Source organism: Chaetodon trifascialis, chromosome 11 (genome assembly GCF_039877785.1).
Source record: "Chaetodon trifascialis isolate fChaTrf1 chromosome 11, fChaTrf1.hap1, whole genome shotgun sequence".
NCBI classification, from domain to species: Eukaryota; Metazoa; Chordata; class Actinopteri; order Chaetodontiformes; family Chaetodontidae; genus Chaetodon; species Chaetodon trifascialis.
In genome coordinates, this window is record NC_092066.1 from 15042520 (window position 1) to 15060046 (window position 17527).

Here is a 17527-nt window from a genome sequence, read left to right on the forward strand (position 1 = left end):
CTCGTAAAGAGCATGTAAATTAATAATAATAATAATGATACTAAACAAAAAAAACGGGATATAAACCACTGAGGTGTATTGCATAATAAAAATATGCTCAACTCAAAGTTAAACAGAAAAGATCATCCAACAAAAGAGCCTGTTTGGGACATATTTTATATAAATAATAATTAAAAAATATTCATTGGAAAAAAGAAAAAGAAAAAACCTAAATGGAAATCAAAAATCCCCAACAGGTCAGCGGTGGGTTTCAAGGCTTCAGTCTGTCCGTCTGTCCACAAACCAAGCACTTTCCCTTTCTTCCAGCTCTGTACAGCATGCAGTTTTTTTTTTTATGTTGGTGGTAGTAGAGTACTATCATAATTATTCTCATCATAGATCTAAATATAGAATTATAACTTTTGTCATCTTTTTTTTTCTCTTTAATTTTTTACACATCACAATGTGTCTTAAAAACTGCCATTAGGGTTCGGTAAAAACAAAGGTCAAAGAAACAGAGGGTGGGGTAGAGGGGGTGGTTGGGTGGGGTACAAGGGTGATGGTGTTTGTAACGTCCGGTGCAACACTTTTCCCTCCTAAGAGGATGGCAGAATGGAGAGGGGCGGTGACTAGATGACAGAGGTGGATGACAGAAGTTGAAAGGAGCCAAAATATGGAAGGAAAAAAAAACATCTTCACAGCCAGTGCCTCAGTCTCAGAGCAAAAAGAACATTTCATGCTGTCCTCCTCCTCCCCGTCACTCATATCGCATCTTCAAAAGACTCTGCAGGCCAGTGGTCCAAGGAGGTATGGGGGGCATTAACGTCAGCAGGTTTCTCTCACAACTGTGAGGACTCCGTACACAGAAGGACGGGGACAGATCAACCTGACAGGGACACAGATACAGAGTGTAACAGACATCTGGTGGATTTTTAGTTCATCTCATCACATATCACAACCAGAAGCAAGTTTCCCTGAGTTAAAAGCGAACAGTGTCACAGAATTAAAAGACGCAAGCGCTAATTGGTGCTGTTAACACGGAGAGACTCATCGACACGGTGAGAAAGAGAGAGACAAACATCCCACAGCCTACTTCATCTCATCCAGGGTGAGTCATCGCCTGAACAAATTAATACACAGTATCTCCTCTGCAGTGCACCCATGACAAACAGCCTTACGTCGTCAGTGGTTTGTATTTGTGAGAGATTGAAAGAGCAAACTGTGGGTGGTAACTGGAAAGAGAGGAGGACAACCTGTTAAAGTGGTACGTGTGCGCTTGCAGCATGATTCTGCCCCACTTCTACGCCTGAATGGGGGCCACCGACAAACCCCTGGAAGGTTACAATCTAGATCAATGCTGACAGAGAATAGAAAAAGTGATGCTCGAAGACCGGACCAGTCTAGATCTCGTTTTTAAGACAGTATAGGAAACCGCCCCTGTGGTTGCCTGGGGAGTGGTGGTGAGTCAGAGCACTGCTTGCAGAATATCAACACAAATCCTCTCTCCCCTCCCTGGTTTCCTCTTCCTCCTCCTGCCCTGTACTCGTCTCTACATCTCCATCTGTTCTAACGCATTCTCATCTCACTCCTCCAATCTTTTCATCTGGATCTGCTGCACCTGCTCTCCTTAGTTGTTTATCTTAATCTTTTCCCTCTTTCTGCTGTATTAAAAGGTGTCCTCTAAGCACTTCTGAAGCACAGTTGCGTTGGAGCTTTTGTTAGCAGTCTGCACACTCACCGGGTGGGTTGTTGCCGAAGGAGGAAGGGGAGGGGGTCATTGCTGTTTGCAGGTGGAGAGCTTACGGATCTTGCTGGCTGTGGAGACTCCTTTACGTGAGGGGTTGGATGAAGAGGAGGATCGACGCTCTGCTTTGGCCTTGCTGTTCAGAGACCCCCCCTCTGTCCCATTCACACAAACTGGCTTGGCAAGAGCAGGACTGTGGTCTGTGTGCCCCTGATCCCGATCTTCTTCAGCCACTTGTCCTAAAGGTGCGCACGCACACACACACACATGCACACACACACACACACACACACACACACACACACACACACACACACACACACACACACACACACGTTAAATGTAAGATAAATCTAGCAAACATGATGTAACAGCACGTTCACACTGTGAGTGGTAACATGAAGAGAATTACCACAGATGTGCTTTTGTAAAAACCGTTAGCATTTGGGACCTTGAAAAAGGTAATTTGTAAGCAGCACCAGCGAAATGTCAGGTCAGACAACCACAAGATAAATAGTGACCTACAACAACAGGAAGTACACTGAGAGGAAAATGGGCCAGACATTAATGTGACTTGAGCTGCGGTGTGTGTGTGTGTGTGTGTGTGTGTGTGTGTGTGTGTGTTACTGCTGTTGTTTGATTTATCATACACACCATTATTTCATTCATATAAGCGTCCAATGAGCGACAGCGCTCAGTATGTGTGGGAGTGAACCCTGGAAAACCATTCACACTCCCACACCAAAACCATTACAACGGGACTATTTTTAGATCACTTCATTCACATTCTGCAGCTCCGTTTGGGGCACCACTTCTAGATACTCACCACCGCCTGCTGCATGTATCATGACAGGCTGTTGCCTAGCAACAGATAAAGGATCTGAATTTGGGGGGAAATGATAAAAGAAGAGTTGGGGAAACTAATTATATCAAATATTAAGATGTCATTATCTATTTATCCAAAAGTTAGTGAACACTCGGATAAGGTTTGTACACATGCTGAGGCTGCTGCTGTCAGCTGGGACAACAAAAAGAGTGGAACAGTTCTTTGAGCTGTGGCAACAGAACCAGACCAAGTCAAAAAAGACAAGCGTTGGAGACAAATAGTGGACGCACTTCATCAGCCATGCAAGTAGCTGCTGTGCTGTCATAACATTATCCCCGGTCCTAACTGTGGGAACAGGCTCATCATTACTCCAGCACCATGCGGTTAGCTGGCTCCAGATGAAACGTTCAAGTGGCCTGTTTGACGCGGCCAACACAGCCACGCCTGCTCCTCGTAGAAAAAATAACATTAAAAAGAAAATGACTACATTTGAAACTTGTATCCGTTGTAATTGTTTTCCGGACACTACCCAGTAGATGTATAAAAAATGCCTGGGCCATCCCTCCAACAGATAATTCACTAACATGAACACAACCCCAGGCTGAATGTATGAAGAGGTAATTCAGTCCGACTGTCCTGCTCCATAAAGAGAGGCATCTGAAGTGCACCTTTCTTTAGCTCATTAGGTTGCAGTTTTAGTTGTTGGACATTTTTAAGACATATCTAAAGGTCAGATCTTTTGAACAGAATCCAGTGGGGGTTTTTTTTAACTATTAAAACAAGATAGAGCAGGAGCATCACTGGGGAAAGACTACTGCTACTCTTCTTAAAGTTAAATAGAAAGAATATAGAACTAACCAAATAACACAAAAGACATTCACTAATCACTGCTCTCAAATACTGACACTGCTCTCAGTATTTGACGCCCCTCCCACACAAAATCAACTTCAACTGTAAGAATTACATGATGTCACTCTTACCTGGCACTGTGAAGTCCTGAGTGTATATGATCTCATCCTCTCCGTCGTAGAGCTCGTCGTCGTCCTCCTCTGTGTAACCGTGCAGATCCTCCAGGTAGGGAACCACTGTCATACTCCGCCAAGGATCCCTGCTCTCTGCGCTGGCAGGGATGGGCACAGGGGGCTCAGACGGAGGGTGTTTCTTACGCACCCAGCTTCAAGGGACAGGCAGGGAGGAACCAGACATGTACATAACAGATCAATATGTTTTCTAAACGCTTATTACAGGTCGGGAGTCTTGCTTATCTTCCTTTTTTAAAATCTTGTTCAATAGGAGATATGCTGCCATCCATCACTGAATACATGATAATACAGACAAAACCACTCACTTGTGTTGCCTTATGTTCTGTATGGAGAACCTCTTTGCAGGGTCATACTCAAGCATTCCTGAAAAACAAACAATCATAAAGTCCAAACAGAACTTAAGAATTTTTCATTCGCATCTCTTCCTGTTAAGTGTTTAACCTTAACTGGCAGGAGGCCACAGCAGTGAGGGGTGAGTGAACAGCAGACAGGCGATAAACTTAGTCGAGGAATATTAATTAATGCAAGTGATAATCTCATTCATCACTGTGTGTCAAAGCATCCTGCAAAGCTTAAGGAGTCAGTGAGGTACAGTAAAGAAACATCAATACGAGTAGCATAACAGCTGTACCACTGTAAGGAAGATATTGTCCCTTAATTATCATAATGTGAGCTGAATGTGTGGGAAAAGCAGAATGTCAGTGTGATAAGGCAGCAGTGATGCAGTGCCTATCCAGACCTAATAATGTAATTGTCTCCCGGCAGGCAGAGAGGGGCAGCATGCAGAGTGCTGATAGTAGTGCTACGCCTGCTGAAGGACACCTTTTGTGGCACTGGGCTTATTTTAGACCATGTAATTATGGACTGACTATCTCTAAGGTGCTGCGTCATCACACACAGACGTCACACGCTCACACAAAATGGGGACGGAGGCTCGATGAGTTATAACGGCACCAGAATGTGGCAGCTTTTTTCCCCTATTTACATTCAGTTCACCTCAACAGGGACAGCATTCAAAATACCTACGAATGACATCAAATAATTTCAAACAAATAAAATAAGATAAGAAGGATAACAAGCCAGAGTATTAATCGCTCAGCTTCACTAAAGGATTTTATTTGCTGGTCCAAACATCATCTTCCTAACATTCAGCCGATTATTCGTTTCACTGCAAAGACTCTCGACTCGAAGTGGCAGAAGCATTGCAGCATTCCACTTGGGAGAAGCACTGGCCAGCTATGAAGTGTTTAGTATTCTGCTGCTGGCTCCAGATCAATGGAAACTACGTCAACAGTCGGAGGGATTTCTACTGTTTGGAGAAAGCCTCAAACGCTAAGCAGTCACAGTGACTTTCGACGTCACAGCACCACCAAGTGGACGCACATAGAAAAGATCACAGTGCAAAAGCCAGCAGGGCAGACTTATGTAACCCTGCCAACACCTTTATGAGGAAGCCTGATTTAAACATTTAGCTGTGTACCACACTCACCTCGCAGCAGGTCCGACAGGAGGGGTCCACACTCCTCGGGAATAGTGTAGTCTCCTTTTCCAATGTTCTCAAATAGCTTATAGATGTTGTCCCCCTCAAACGGATACAGACTCGTTGTAATGTTGTATCTGAATGGACAGAAGTAGGAGTCAACCAATGTGTATTGTACACTGGGAAAATGTTATCATTTGCATATATTGAATGTTATGTACAGTATATGAATTTGGATTAATCTTTCTGGTGTTGTCTGACTTCTTTAAAATCTAATAGCAACATACTGAGGCACTTTTTAGCCACAGCTGTGGCTATTTTTAACAGAACCCACCCACTGATTCTCAATCAGCTTGAGGTCTGGCCTCTGACTGGGCCTTTCTAGGACATTAACATTCTTTGTCTTAAACCATTCTAACGTAGCTCTGGCTGCATGCTTCGGGTCATTGTCCTGCTGGAAGGTAAATCTCTGCCCCAGCCTCAAATCTCTTACAGACTGAAACAGATTTTCTTCGAGAAGTGCCCTTCTCTCTGATGATAAGCATCCCCACAGCATGATGCTGCTGTCACTACCGTGTTTCACAGTGGGGGTGGTGTCAAGGATGATGTGCAGAGTGGCATGGCGTTTCGCAACAGGACCAGAAAGTTTAATTGCACACCTGATAGTTGTCCTATGGACAGATTCTCCAACCTGAGCTGCAGATCTTTTCAGCTCCTGCAGTTACAATCGGCCTCTTGGTTGCTTCTGATTAACTCTCTGCTTGCCTGCTCCATCACTTTAGGTGGATATCCTTCTCTCGGTGAGATCTGCTGTTGTGCCACATTCTTTGCATTCTCTAATGATGGACTTAACGGTACTCCGTGAGATATCCAAAGTTTGGGATGTTTTGTATGATCTAACACTGTTTTGTATTTCTCCACCTTCTCCCTGAGCTCCTCGGTCTTCATGATACTGTTTTTTTGGTAATGTCCTCTAACAAACTCTGAGGCCCTCACAGAGCAGATGTATATATAAACCAGATGTATTTATATTGAGCTTAAACTGAGCACTGGTGGACTCTGTTTAACTAATCACAAGACTTCTGAAGGAAACTGGTTGCACCTAATCTTAGTTTGAGGTTTCACAGCAAAGGGTGTTAATACATATGCACTCAAGACTTTTTAGATTTTTATTTGTAAATGATTTTGAAAACAATGCGAAACATGACAAAATGTGGAAATGTCTAAGGGGGGTAATTACTTAGGCAAGGCACTGCAGATGAATGAAAATCACTATGGTGGTCTCTTAAGTGTCTTTGAGCATGGCTATGAATTCCTTTTAACTTTGGGGCTGCTGCTGTACCCTCTCCAAGGAAGAATGATTGTTTTGTTTTGATTGATTTGTTAGATATTAAAATCTCTTAGAGCTTCTGTCCATAATTGGGCCTTTAAAATGGCACAACATCTAGAGCATTGTCTGACTTGTGAAAACTTGGACAAGCTCCGGCTCTGAATACTCACAGTGTTACTCCAGCGGACCAAATGTCCACTTTAAAACCTGAAAAGGTGTCCAGTCCATTGGCAATCTCTGGAGGCTGGAAGGCTGGAGAGCCCTGACTGGTGCGACACGTGTCATCCTCTGCAAATGGGTGAAGGGCCTGTAAAACATTGATTAAGATTAGTATGGACTTGAGTTAATGGCTCTCTGCATCTAGAACCACAAACATAACTCATCAAACAATTGGATAAAGTTATGGTAAAAAGAAATAAAATTCATCTGCCCGTAAAGGGTTAAATACCATTATGCTACAGCCCAAGCTCACCTCTGCTACCCCCAGGTCGGAGATTTTAAGTGCCCCGTCTGTGGTCAGCAGCAGATTCCCTGGTTTAATGTCTTTGTGAACTATTCCCTGGCTGTGCAAATATTCAAGGCCATCTAAGAGTTGGCAAAAGTACCTAAAAAGAAACAGAGGGGTTGGTGGATACAATTAAAAGAGGAGTAGAAGTATTCGAAACCAAACAAATGGCAAATAAAATAATTTATCAGTGCAGTCAGATGAAGCGCCATTTCTTTGTCCTTTAGCTTTAGCGGCTTTCCAGCAGTGACCAGACATTCACACAATCTACGGTCAGTTATTGTAACAGTAGAGGCCCTGCAGTCTTGAAACTAAACTTAGGCCACGAGCAATGGCTGCAGAGAGGCTCAAACTAAATATAGCAGAGACTGAAAAAAAAGAGGGAGCAGAGAGGGGAGAGAATAACGGAGACTTACCCGTGAGCTTGAAATACTGGAAACCTTTTTTCTGGGACGCTGTCCAGCATTTCTTGCATCCCACAAACGCAATACTCCATTACCATATACGTAAGTCAGGAGTCAAGGGGATTTGCCAAACCAAACACACAGATCCTTTAATAAAGTGATTCAATTATAACGCTGACAAGCAACAAACAGAAACACTTAGGCGGAGACATAACCCCCACAAACAGCAATTACTACTATCTGAAACCATTAAATTTCAAAAATCAGCTCATCTGCACTCATTTAGTAACATAAGGATATATTTTCTGCTTCTCTTCATTGTAGAGCACATCCACCAACTGAATCACATTCTTGTGTTGGAGTCTTCTTAGCAGCTGAATCTCCCTATAAAAGGACACAAAAACAAAAAAGATGCAAAAGATTATTTACTAAAATGTACATGAAAGACAGTGACAGATTATTTTATACTGGCTCTTGTCTGCTGTCAACATCATGATTTCATTACTAGCATTTGGGGCAATGGTTGTTGGCAAGTCAGATCAACCATTTTTTGTATATTTGTCAAATTAAGAGTAAAACAAAATGTGAGACTCTTCTGGAATGTCATCGAACACAGAATTGCAAGAATGATAGTGCAAGGCTTTATATTGCCCGAGTGCAGAAGCAGTCAATTAGAGAAGTCTCATGAAGACAGACAACCTGACAGTTCACTTCGCTACCCAAGGAGAGGATGTTTAAATCACCAGCATGGCAAAACCCCTCAGGAGACTCAACATTCATCAGAGAGCTGTGAGTGGGGACACTAATGAATTTTGATCTGGATGGGAAGCACACAAAGTACAAACCACAGACTGCCCGAGACATACCACACAGAGAGGAAACGCTAAGATTTTCCCTCACAATGAAAGATGAGATTATTGCAACTAGATTCAAATATTATTATTATATTATTTATCTCAATGTCACATTGTGCACATTACTGCTGACTGCCAGTAATGTATTTTATTTAGCAGCAGTTAAAATAACTATTTAAATAAAAATACATGCTTGTACACACTTTTCTGTGTGTAACAGCACTGCCTGAGCCGTGTCTAACATCGTGACGGCCCTCTATGTGCTTGCAGCAGAGTTCTGTCATGACAGTTTCATCAGCACTGCATGTTTACTGTGGAGAGGTCATATTAAAAAATGACATGGAATCAAATTATTGTCTCTGTCAATATACTCTATCTAGAATTGTAGTAGATAAAAAAATCTTGATTCTTCTTTAATTAGGCTTTCCCCCATCACTCCTGGAAATATGTGATTTATGGTATGACACAATAACAGGTCAAAGCAATAAAGGAAGTGCAGCTGCAGCAAAAAGAAATTAAAATCTTATGGCCTCTACAATGCTGAGGCATCATCTGTCTTCTTCTTTTTTACATTGACACAATCTCCCCAAAAACTCTGGAGTTTTTCTGTCCCTCATCACCCTGCACTCTATGAGCTGTGTCATTCCTCTGCCTAATACACAGTCTTACTACTGACAAATGGATATTCTGGGTAGAGTCAGCCTCTCGCTTGCACACTGACACACACGAGCAGTTACTGCTGCATCACTGAACTGGTAAAAAGCCATCTCATGCACACATAAAAACAGAACTGTGATTAAAATATGGCAAGGCATAATGAATAGTCTCATTTTAAGCTGTACGTCATTTCTGCTATTCCGCTCAATAGTGAGGGCAGATGAAATGTCTGAAATGTAGCAAACTGAGCTGCATCTGCATCATGGCTTGTTCCCATAAAACAAATCATAAAGCACTGCCACTAAGGCACAGTGACTACTGCAGTCCATCTGCAGTTCCTGACTTCAAGCGTGCACCGATGGACCTTGTGTGTTCAAGGCCTGCAGGCTGCACAGCTGAAAGGATTTCAGCACTCAGCGATATGGCAGCTACTCTGACACACAGTGGCAACATAAACAACGAGTCACAATCTGCACTGTGCTGGACCAGAGTCAGTCTGGTTTAGGGCATGTGTGTGTGTCTATGTGCGCTGCTGTCGTTCCAAACCAGGGCAAGGCATTCTCGGGGTGTTGCTGTAGAAACAGGAGTGGCATTTCTTAGTCAATGCCAGCATGAGCATGCCCATCCCCGTGGCAACAATGTAAAAGCAGGAAGTGTTTGGCAGACAGGAATGCCAGACAGGAGCATAATGGGGAGGCTGGAGGCTACTATGGCATCCACACACAGACAGGCCTTTACAGACTTGAGGATCCAGCTTCGTCGGGCTGCAAAACATAAGGCCTCCACCGAATGAGACATTATGTAGAAAAAGCACAGGAAACACAGATAAATCAGTTTCACATATCAAGGACCATGGCTGTGGTCTCATTAAGAATGTGACAGAACCATGCAGTCTACTACTGCAGCTGTGCTAAAAATACAGATAGCCAGGACAAAAATTTGAATTACTGCCTCACAGTTGTGATTCCTCCACCAACCAGTCAAGCTGCACTGACATTCATGTCCATCCAGACTCATATATGTCTGTTAATACTCACGGTTGTCTCCAATGGAGGTTATCACTATATGGACATGTGTGATTCCAGTGAATAATTTCCAGTGAGAAACATGCTGTCTTCATTTTGACACTATTTTTACACAGGACTACCAAGGACTGATAGAGAGCTTCATCACATGGTGCAACAACAATCACCTGAAGCTCAATATCACCAGAACCAATGAACTTGTGGTGGACTGCCAGAAGAACAGGAGGCCCCCTGTTATGGTTATCATCCAGGGAGAACAAGCGAAGAGGGTGGACTCATACAACTACCTTTGGGTCCAAGTTAATAAAAAAAAAAAAAAACCTGGATTGGACACACAACACTGAAGACGTCCTTAGGAGGGGACAGAGCAAAGCATTCTTCCTGAGCAGACTCAGATCCTTCAGTGTGCTGATTCTAATGAAAAACGAAGGTGTAGCCATGACAGTGGACACTGCTTCGAATATGGCCATTGCTGCAAAGAAACTACAAATTGTAAAATGTGAACGCATCACACACATATTCAACCCAGCAGCACGGGTGAACTATACCATCACCACAGTCTCAAGGTTGACAACTTTGGACTTTTTTTCTACCATTCTTCTTTGCAGAACTGCTTAACCTGTCAAGAAACATGGGGACTGTGGCTGAACAGTAAATTTTAATTTCAGCCACAAATTCTGGATTTGACTGAGGTCTAGCCTTGACCATTTCAGGAAAACATAGTTGCTTTTAGTAACTCCTTTGTAGCTTCGGCCTTATGTTTGGAGTTGATGTCTCCCTGTTAAATAAACCACCTCCCCAGTGACACCTCTCTTGCAAACAGCAGATTTTCCTCCAGGATTTCTCTGTTTTGCTTGTTTTATTTTACCCTCTGCCTTCACTTCTGCCAAGCACTAACCACACTGCCTTATGAGCTTCTTTTTCAACAGTGTGCAGTGTCTCCCATCTCAGCCATAGAACTGTGCAGCCCTGTTCAGAGCCATCATAGGTCTCTCAATGGCCTTCTCACAAGGATTTATTATGTCTGACCGTACTGAGATATTGAGTCTTGGGAGTGTTCTTGTATGCTTTAAACAGAATAACCTTAGTGATACTTCAATTATATGTATCTCTGTCAACTTCTTACAGCAGTGGACTGCAACAGTGATGATTTGAGTGTATCATAAAGGGGGTTAAAAAAAAAAAAAAAAAAAAAAAAAAAACTGTCCTATTTTGTGTGCCTTGGATGTTTTTTTTCTTTTTGCTGTGGTATCCTAAGAGGAATCAAGTATCATTTTTTAATGCTAGTATTGTATCAAAGTTTTACTGTCAAGCTTTTTGGTCATTTGCAATATAGTTAGCTGCTAACAATAGCCCTATAGAAGCAGTCCTGTTAACACTGTCTCCTCTAATTCTCACACACTGTCTTTGCAAGTTGTGGTTTTTCATCTAAATTTTTCCATTGTCCACTTCATGAAACACATTCACTTCAGTATTATTCAATGCAAGACATCGGCCAAGAGCTTACACATCACACACTTTAAAGTGACCTGAAGCATCGTTTTAGGCTTAAAATCTATTTTTTCTCCATATTCATCATGTTAATAAATGTTGGATTGGACTGCGAGCACTCTCAAAACACTCCTAAGTGCAAGGCAGTGCTATAGCTGATGGAGTCCACTGTAGACGTTGATGGAGGACTGCAGCTGCTGCTGTCGAGCTGCTGACAGACTGCTTTCAGTCCCAACTAACGGTGGACTGAGCAGAGGAAATGTAGTATTTCTTAACTTAAGGTTGTTTATTTTAGAATGGTAGGTAATGTATTTTAGAACCATTTTTGTTATATTTGTTGAAATTCTCTTTAAACCTTGACAGAAATCAAAAAACAAAATGCTTTGATTTGAAAAAAAAAGGTCTGGTATCTGTCACTGTTGCAGGTCTGTAGTAATGAAGTGACTGGATCCCCTAGCCATATGCACTCTGCCCGTAAACGAATTGTCAATGACCAAAGTCTTCCGTGAGGCTTGACAGATATATCATTAAAACTATATTGAGCTAATCTCACAAGAATGTCAGAGAAGGTACAGCCAAAACTTCCCGATACTAACATGCCAGCTTGACAACTGTGAGTATTAACAATAGCCATGTTTATTGTTTATGTTCGTTATTATTACATTAGGTGTTTTCTTACATGTGAATTTGCCTTGAGGCAGTCATAGTGTTTGCGAAGACAACAATGCACTGCCCTCTGAGCACAGTACACATCCCCTGAGCTGAAGATCGAGTGAGCACAAAGCACACACCCACAGCAGTCAGCAGTAACTGTCAGGCCGGTTAGCGGCCTAAAAGTCTGAAAAGTACATTCAATACGGCTATTTAGCTTGTGTTTATAGGATTGTAGCATTTAACAGCGTTTTCATGCATTTATTAAATGAACTGGTTTTCTCATCACTACCCCTCTCTCCAATGCTCTCTCATAAGTAGTATGGCTGTGTGCATTCATTTGTTTTGGGGATTTAGCTTTGGAGGGATGCTGAAGAGAGGGAATGGCATTTTTCTGTTGGAGACTTTCAAAATCTAGCTTACTCTTGCTGGTTTCTCCAACATTACTGAGGCCAGCTTTAACACAATATCCTGGGATGAACTCTGGTAAAGTTAGCCTGGATACCTGATAAATACAAGCTACTGTAATCCCAACAAAATGATTCTTACCGAGCTGTCATCACAGGCTTTTCATCTCTCTTCTGCTGTTTTGACTGTGGCCTAAAAACATGCCATCTTGCAGCTCTTCTTTCTCCGTGTGAACTCATTTTGACAGTTTTCTAAAGCTTCCTCTATAATTAGCAAAGGCCCTCAGTGAAAAGCTGAAATAGTATTTAATAAACTACTGTGTGATTAAAACTTCTGATACTCATCAGGAAGCAGGGGATGCAGAAAAAAGATTGAATATATAGACATGACTGCCAAATCACAGAGGCACAAAGATGCTGTTTCTCTATAAAAGACCTAGCTGAATCAGCCCAGTTTTTTTGTTTTTTACTTCACCTTGATTACAGCAACATATCTTGTCCATGTGTTGTTTTAACTGGATTTTCCAAAAAGTTGACACTGACCCATTCACTTTAAATTAAAATTAAAACACTTTCTGGAGTACAGGTACAGTATCCCACTGTTCCCTCCTTTAACATACTATTGACATTTTAACTCTGGAATGGATACTCTGTTCCTGTTGTAACATGCAGTTCATAACTGGCCATACAAATTACTATCTCATTTGTATGAACAGGTGCTGAACCTCAACACTTTTGAGAACTGACTGAGTGGCATCTTCTGCTTTTTTTTTTGAAGACATAAAAATGTATGTGTCTAAATAGGAAAGGACAACAAACATCCTATCAAGTACCCTGAATGTTGGTAGAGAGTTCAAATGAAATATTCAAATTGCTGATCAAAATGGAAGTTAAGAGGTCTGCACAGGGAATAATGGTTTAAGAGAGACCGTTAGAGGCAGGAAGGGTGATCGCATTGTGTGACAGTCATAAGAAGCCCTGCTGACAGTTGTCAGATTGATTTGACTTTCAGTGGGGAGACTCACATTAATAAACTCATTAAGATCAAGGATTATAGTCAAGCCAATGCTATTATATCTCAGGATAACTGACTATGCCTGAAAAAAGCTTGCATCTTTGCATGCAAATCACAGTGCAAAAGTAAGAAGTCAGTGAAACTGGTGTTTTGGCTTAAACTGACATAAAGAAGAGTGCAAAGGAAAAGGGAAGAGTAAGGGTTAAACAAAACAGATTGAAAAACCCAAAAAAGACTCACTTTTTCACATTGGCTTCTCCATTGGGAATCCTCCTCAGCTTCTTCTTCTTCAGTATTTTTACAGCCCTACGACAAAGTGTCTCTGAGTCCAGCATCTCTTTCACTTTGCCATAAGATCCCTCCCCTAGCAGATCTCCCATCAAGTACTTTCCTATCAGCTTTGCCCTCTTCCTCCGTGGCTGGTAGATCACCTCTGTAGAGTCAATGCGGTGAATGAAAGTATCCATCTCCATCAGTTCATTTTCATTTAGATAGTCAAGATGATGCAGCTCGCTGGTACTCATGACTGATAGTTCTGCAGCCACAGCTTAAGCTTCCTGTGCAAAAATGTTTGCAAATAGCTACACTTGCAGCTAGAGAGTAATCCACTGATAAGTTTTCAGCTCTGAGCCAAGCAATTTAATTCCACGATGGAATACAGATGAATTACAAAATACTGAACATTGGAGAGGGAGTAATCAGGCCTGAGAGTTGTGGGATGAGGTGAGGGATCAATCCCAATTTGTAAACATCAGGGCTCTTTTTACTCAAGGGGTGCGAACAGAGAAGAAGAACCTGTTGGGTCCAGTGGCGAGTTAGTGCTTTATATGGTGCATTTTGTACTACATCTGTGACAAGTGCAGCTGAAGAGAAATGAGAAAATTGTGATTCTAAAATGTTATTTTGCTCTCCTAAACTCCAAATCACCTCTATATCACTTTAATACCATACAGCCTTAGGTAGAGGCAACCAGTCTTGCTTCGAGGCCAGGTAGCACAGCATTTCTGTCAGAGCTCCATGCTTCATGTCATACTTTTCCTCAGGGTGTATATGTGCATACAGATGGACTGAATCTGGGCACAGATACACAGGCCAAATGCATGAGTCAGTCAGTCCAAATTCTGGTCTCTGCCCGGCTCTCAGAGGTCGACTGAGCCATCCAATGTGTCCAACAGTCCTCAGGTGTCCTCCATGCCACCACAGTTCCTACTGCCTTGTGCCTGAAAACAGAGGTCATTTAAACATTATTGAAAATATACACATGGCTTTCACTTGCTTCTGAACCAAGTTCTCCTTGGAAAACAATCTGTCTACACATCAACTGACCGGATAACCTTACTGGGTTTCCATTCTGCAATGAGGTTCACATCAGACACGAAGGTATTTTCATTTATAAAAGGAAGGATTTAGCAACCTACTTTAATTAAACGGATTAGTATTTGGGTTACGATTGACACTGGCGTTTGCTCAGATGAAAGTTACATATTCTTATAAGTAGTTAGTTAGCTCGTAAGCTAACATAGCACGTCTGCTTGAATGAACTATGCTAGCTTACCAACATTAACTTTCACTTTGTGGTTCCTCGATATGCACACCTTAAGCCGCCATTGCAGGTTTTAACCTGGAAGCCTGCTTTAAAACACTGACAACTAATTTAATGTAGTTAAGGACTGACGGTGGTCACCTGGGGGGGATAACCCAAACGTCGTCACAAAACTGTAGCTAACGATGGTTGAGCAGCGCTAGCTAGCCAACTTTGCCTGACGTTAAGATTAGCGTTAGCCAACTTCACCTCATTTACCGATGGAGCAGCGGCAATGTGAGTGAGGGGCATTATTCTCTGGTTGTACTGCATTATGTTCACCCAACAGTGAAACCAACATCAGCTCTAACATCAAAACCAGCCCCCGACACCAGAAAAACAAACCAGATACAGCCAGCTAACCGGAGTTACGTTGGCTAGCAAGCCGTTCAGATTCCAATGTAAATTGCTAGCTAGCTAGTTAAGGAGCTAACGCTAACAAGTTAAGTCCAGATACCGGGTCTCACCTGGCTCCATATGAATCTAGTTTCAGTTGCAGGTTTATTTCCTCTTTGTATGTCCGTCCTCGGCGAAGCCAATGTTTCACTGGGGTCTAGCAAGATATCAGTTAAATTTTCTGACTCTTCGTGTTACTCTTGCCACTCAGTTTGTCGCCATCTTGTTTACCTCCCCCCCAACTCGCGCTGACAGCCCATACGTTAATGCGTCAAATCAACGCCCCCCCCCAACACGCGCACGCACGCACGCACGCACACACACACACACACACACACACACGCACACACAGAGTGATGTCAATAAAGAGTTTAAGCAGTAACTCATTCAGCCTTTGAAATTGAATTAAGTCGCCTCAAGATTTCTTAACGGTTCTTTGTCCTGTAAGATAGTTAATTGTTTTTAATAGTTGCATTGACAAAACAAGCGATCTGATTACATTCCTTTAGGCTTGAGGAACTTGCAACACATTTTAAAGACGATATGATTGATGGATAGTGAAAATAGTTATTTGCTGCAACCCTAGAGACATCTGTGCATGTCTATTTTATTCTGCTTAACCAGGTCACAGTAGTAGCAGGCAAGCAAGGTGGCCCCCGACCAGGCCTTCCTGGCAATCCAGGCAATCACACAGCACATCACCCTTTCATGCCCCAGGGAAAACACAGCAGCACTCAGCCGGAGCCCGCAAGTATCTCCACACTCGCCCAGCACCTCTCACCCTGGGTAACTCAGGAAAAGAAGAGAGTCCAGCCCCACTACTTAACTTTGGCTCCAGACTCAGTGCTCAGCACAAGGTGAGCCCAACTACATCTAGTTGGTACTGCTCCATCTCCAGCACCAGCTCTGGTTCCTTTTCTGCCACAGGTGACGCTCCATGTCGCTAAAAACAGTCTGTAATACCAGGGGTCAGCACGTCTATGTCCCCACCTTTGCATGCCATCCAACTTGCAATGCACCTGACTCCAAATGCTGATCCCTGTGTGTGGTTGGCCCACAGGGCAGCAGCCCCATTTAGTTCTTTTGGGATGTGTCTGGCCAAGATTCCAGTAAATAATTTCTGGTGAGAAACATGGTGCCTTCACTGAGAGACTATTTTTACAGAGGAGTATGGAGGACTGACAGAGGGCTTTGCCACACGGTCTACTTGCAGTAATGTGGAGCTCATTATCTGCTGTAGTCCACAGCTTTGCTCTTGCGTAGTCCGTCCTCCTCCAGGTCTCAATGGTGGAGGGGAGGTTGTGTGGTTCAGGTCTGTTAGGTGACACGCAAGGGTGCTCATGGTCCTCCTGGATCTATTCTTCATGTGTATTTGCAATCTATCAGTAATTTGGCATTGTGACTGTATACTGTAATGTTGGTCTATTTCTACTGCAACATCAGTCAATTTCCTTGTTTGTGTTTAAATGCTTGGCCAATATAGCACATTCTGACAGAACACTAAGTTGAAGCCATGACAGTCAACGGTGCTTCAAATATGGACATTGCTGCAAAGAAGCTACAAATTCTACAACGCGGATGAAGATTTCTTACATACATCTTCAACCGATCGCCACAGTTTGAAGGTGGGCACTCAGGATTAATGTCACCAGCTCAGTATCCGACCAAATGCAAAATATGGTCACAATCTCCTCTTCTGTTCTTGAGTTATAGTATTCAATAATGGCCATAAAAGTATTTTTGCAGAACATTATGATGTAACAGTAAAGGTGACCTTTGACCTTTTGGATATGTCATCATCTCATCCTATGAGCAATTGTATGAAATGTTATCATAATCAGAGTATGAATTCTTGAGCTACGGCCAAAAACGTGCTTTGAGAGGGCACAGTGACCTTCCTTCATCCTTGAGTCCAAGTGGATGTTTGTGCCACATGTAATGAAATTCCCTCCAGACTTTTCATGAGATATTGTGCTCATGAGAATGGGTCGAATGTATGGATGCACAACTTTGAAAATGCAGTGACTTTGGCCATGGCTGTCGCCAGCATAGAGGCGTAAAACTACACCACCACGCTACAAGCAAACCAAAGCCTTTGTTTAGCGTCTGCTATGGCTGAAGTTGTTTTTGACTGATTC

The 17527-nt window shown here is 42.6% G+C and overlaps 1 protein-coding gene across 1 annotated transcript; it reads right to left on the minus strand.

Moving 5' to 3' along the window:
- Positions 1 to 142: 142 nt before the first annotated feature.
- Positions 143 to 15639, minus strand: stk11 (serine/threonine kinase 11). Its single transcript, XM_070973571.1, has 11 exons — positions 15461 to 15639; positions 13652 to 14631; positions 7612 to 7695; positions 7324 to 7413; positions 6875 to 7007; positions 6573 to 6709; positions 5082 to 5209; positions 3898 to 3955; positions 3530 to 3723; positions 1718 to 1962; positions 143 to 865 (listed from the first exon to the last, which is right to left on the minus strand). The coding sequence occupies exons 2-10, from the start codon at positions 13933 to 13935 to the stop codon at positions 1754 to 1756; spliced, it is 1317 nt and encodes a 438-aa protein (XP_070829672.1). The 5' UTR covers positions 13936 to 14631; positions 15461 to 15639; the 3' UTR covers positions 143 to 865; positions 1718 to 1753.
- Between the last annotated feature and the right edge of the window lie 1888 nt (positions 15640 to 17527).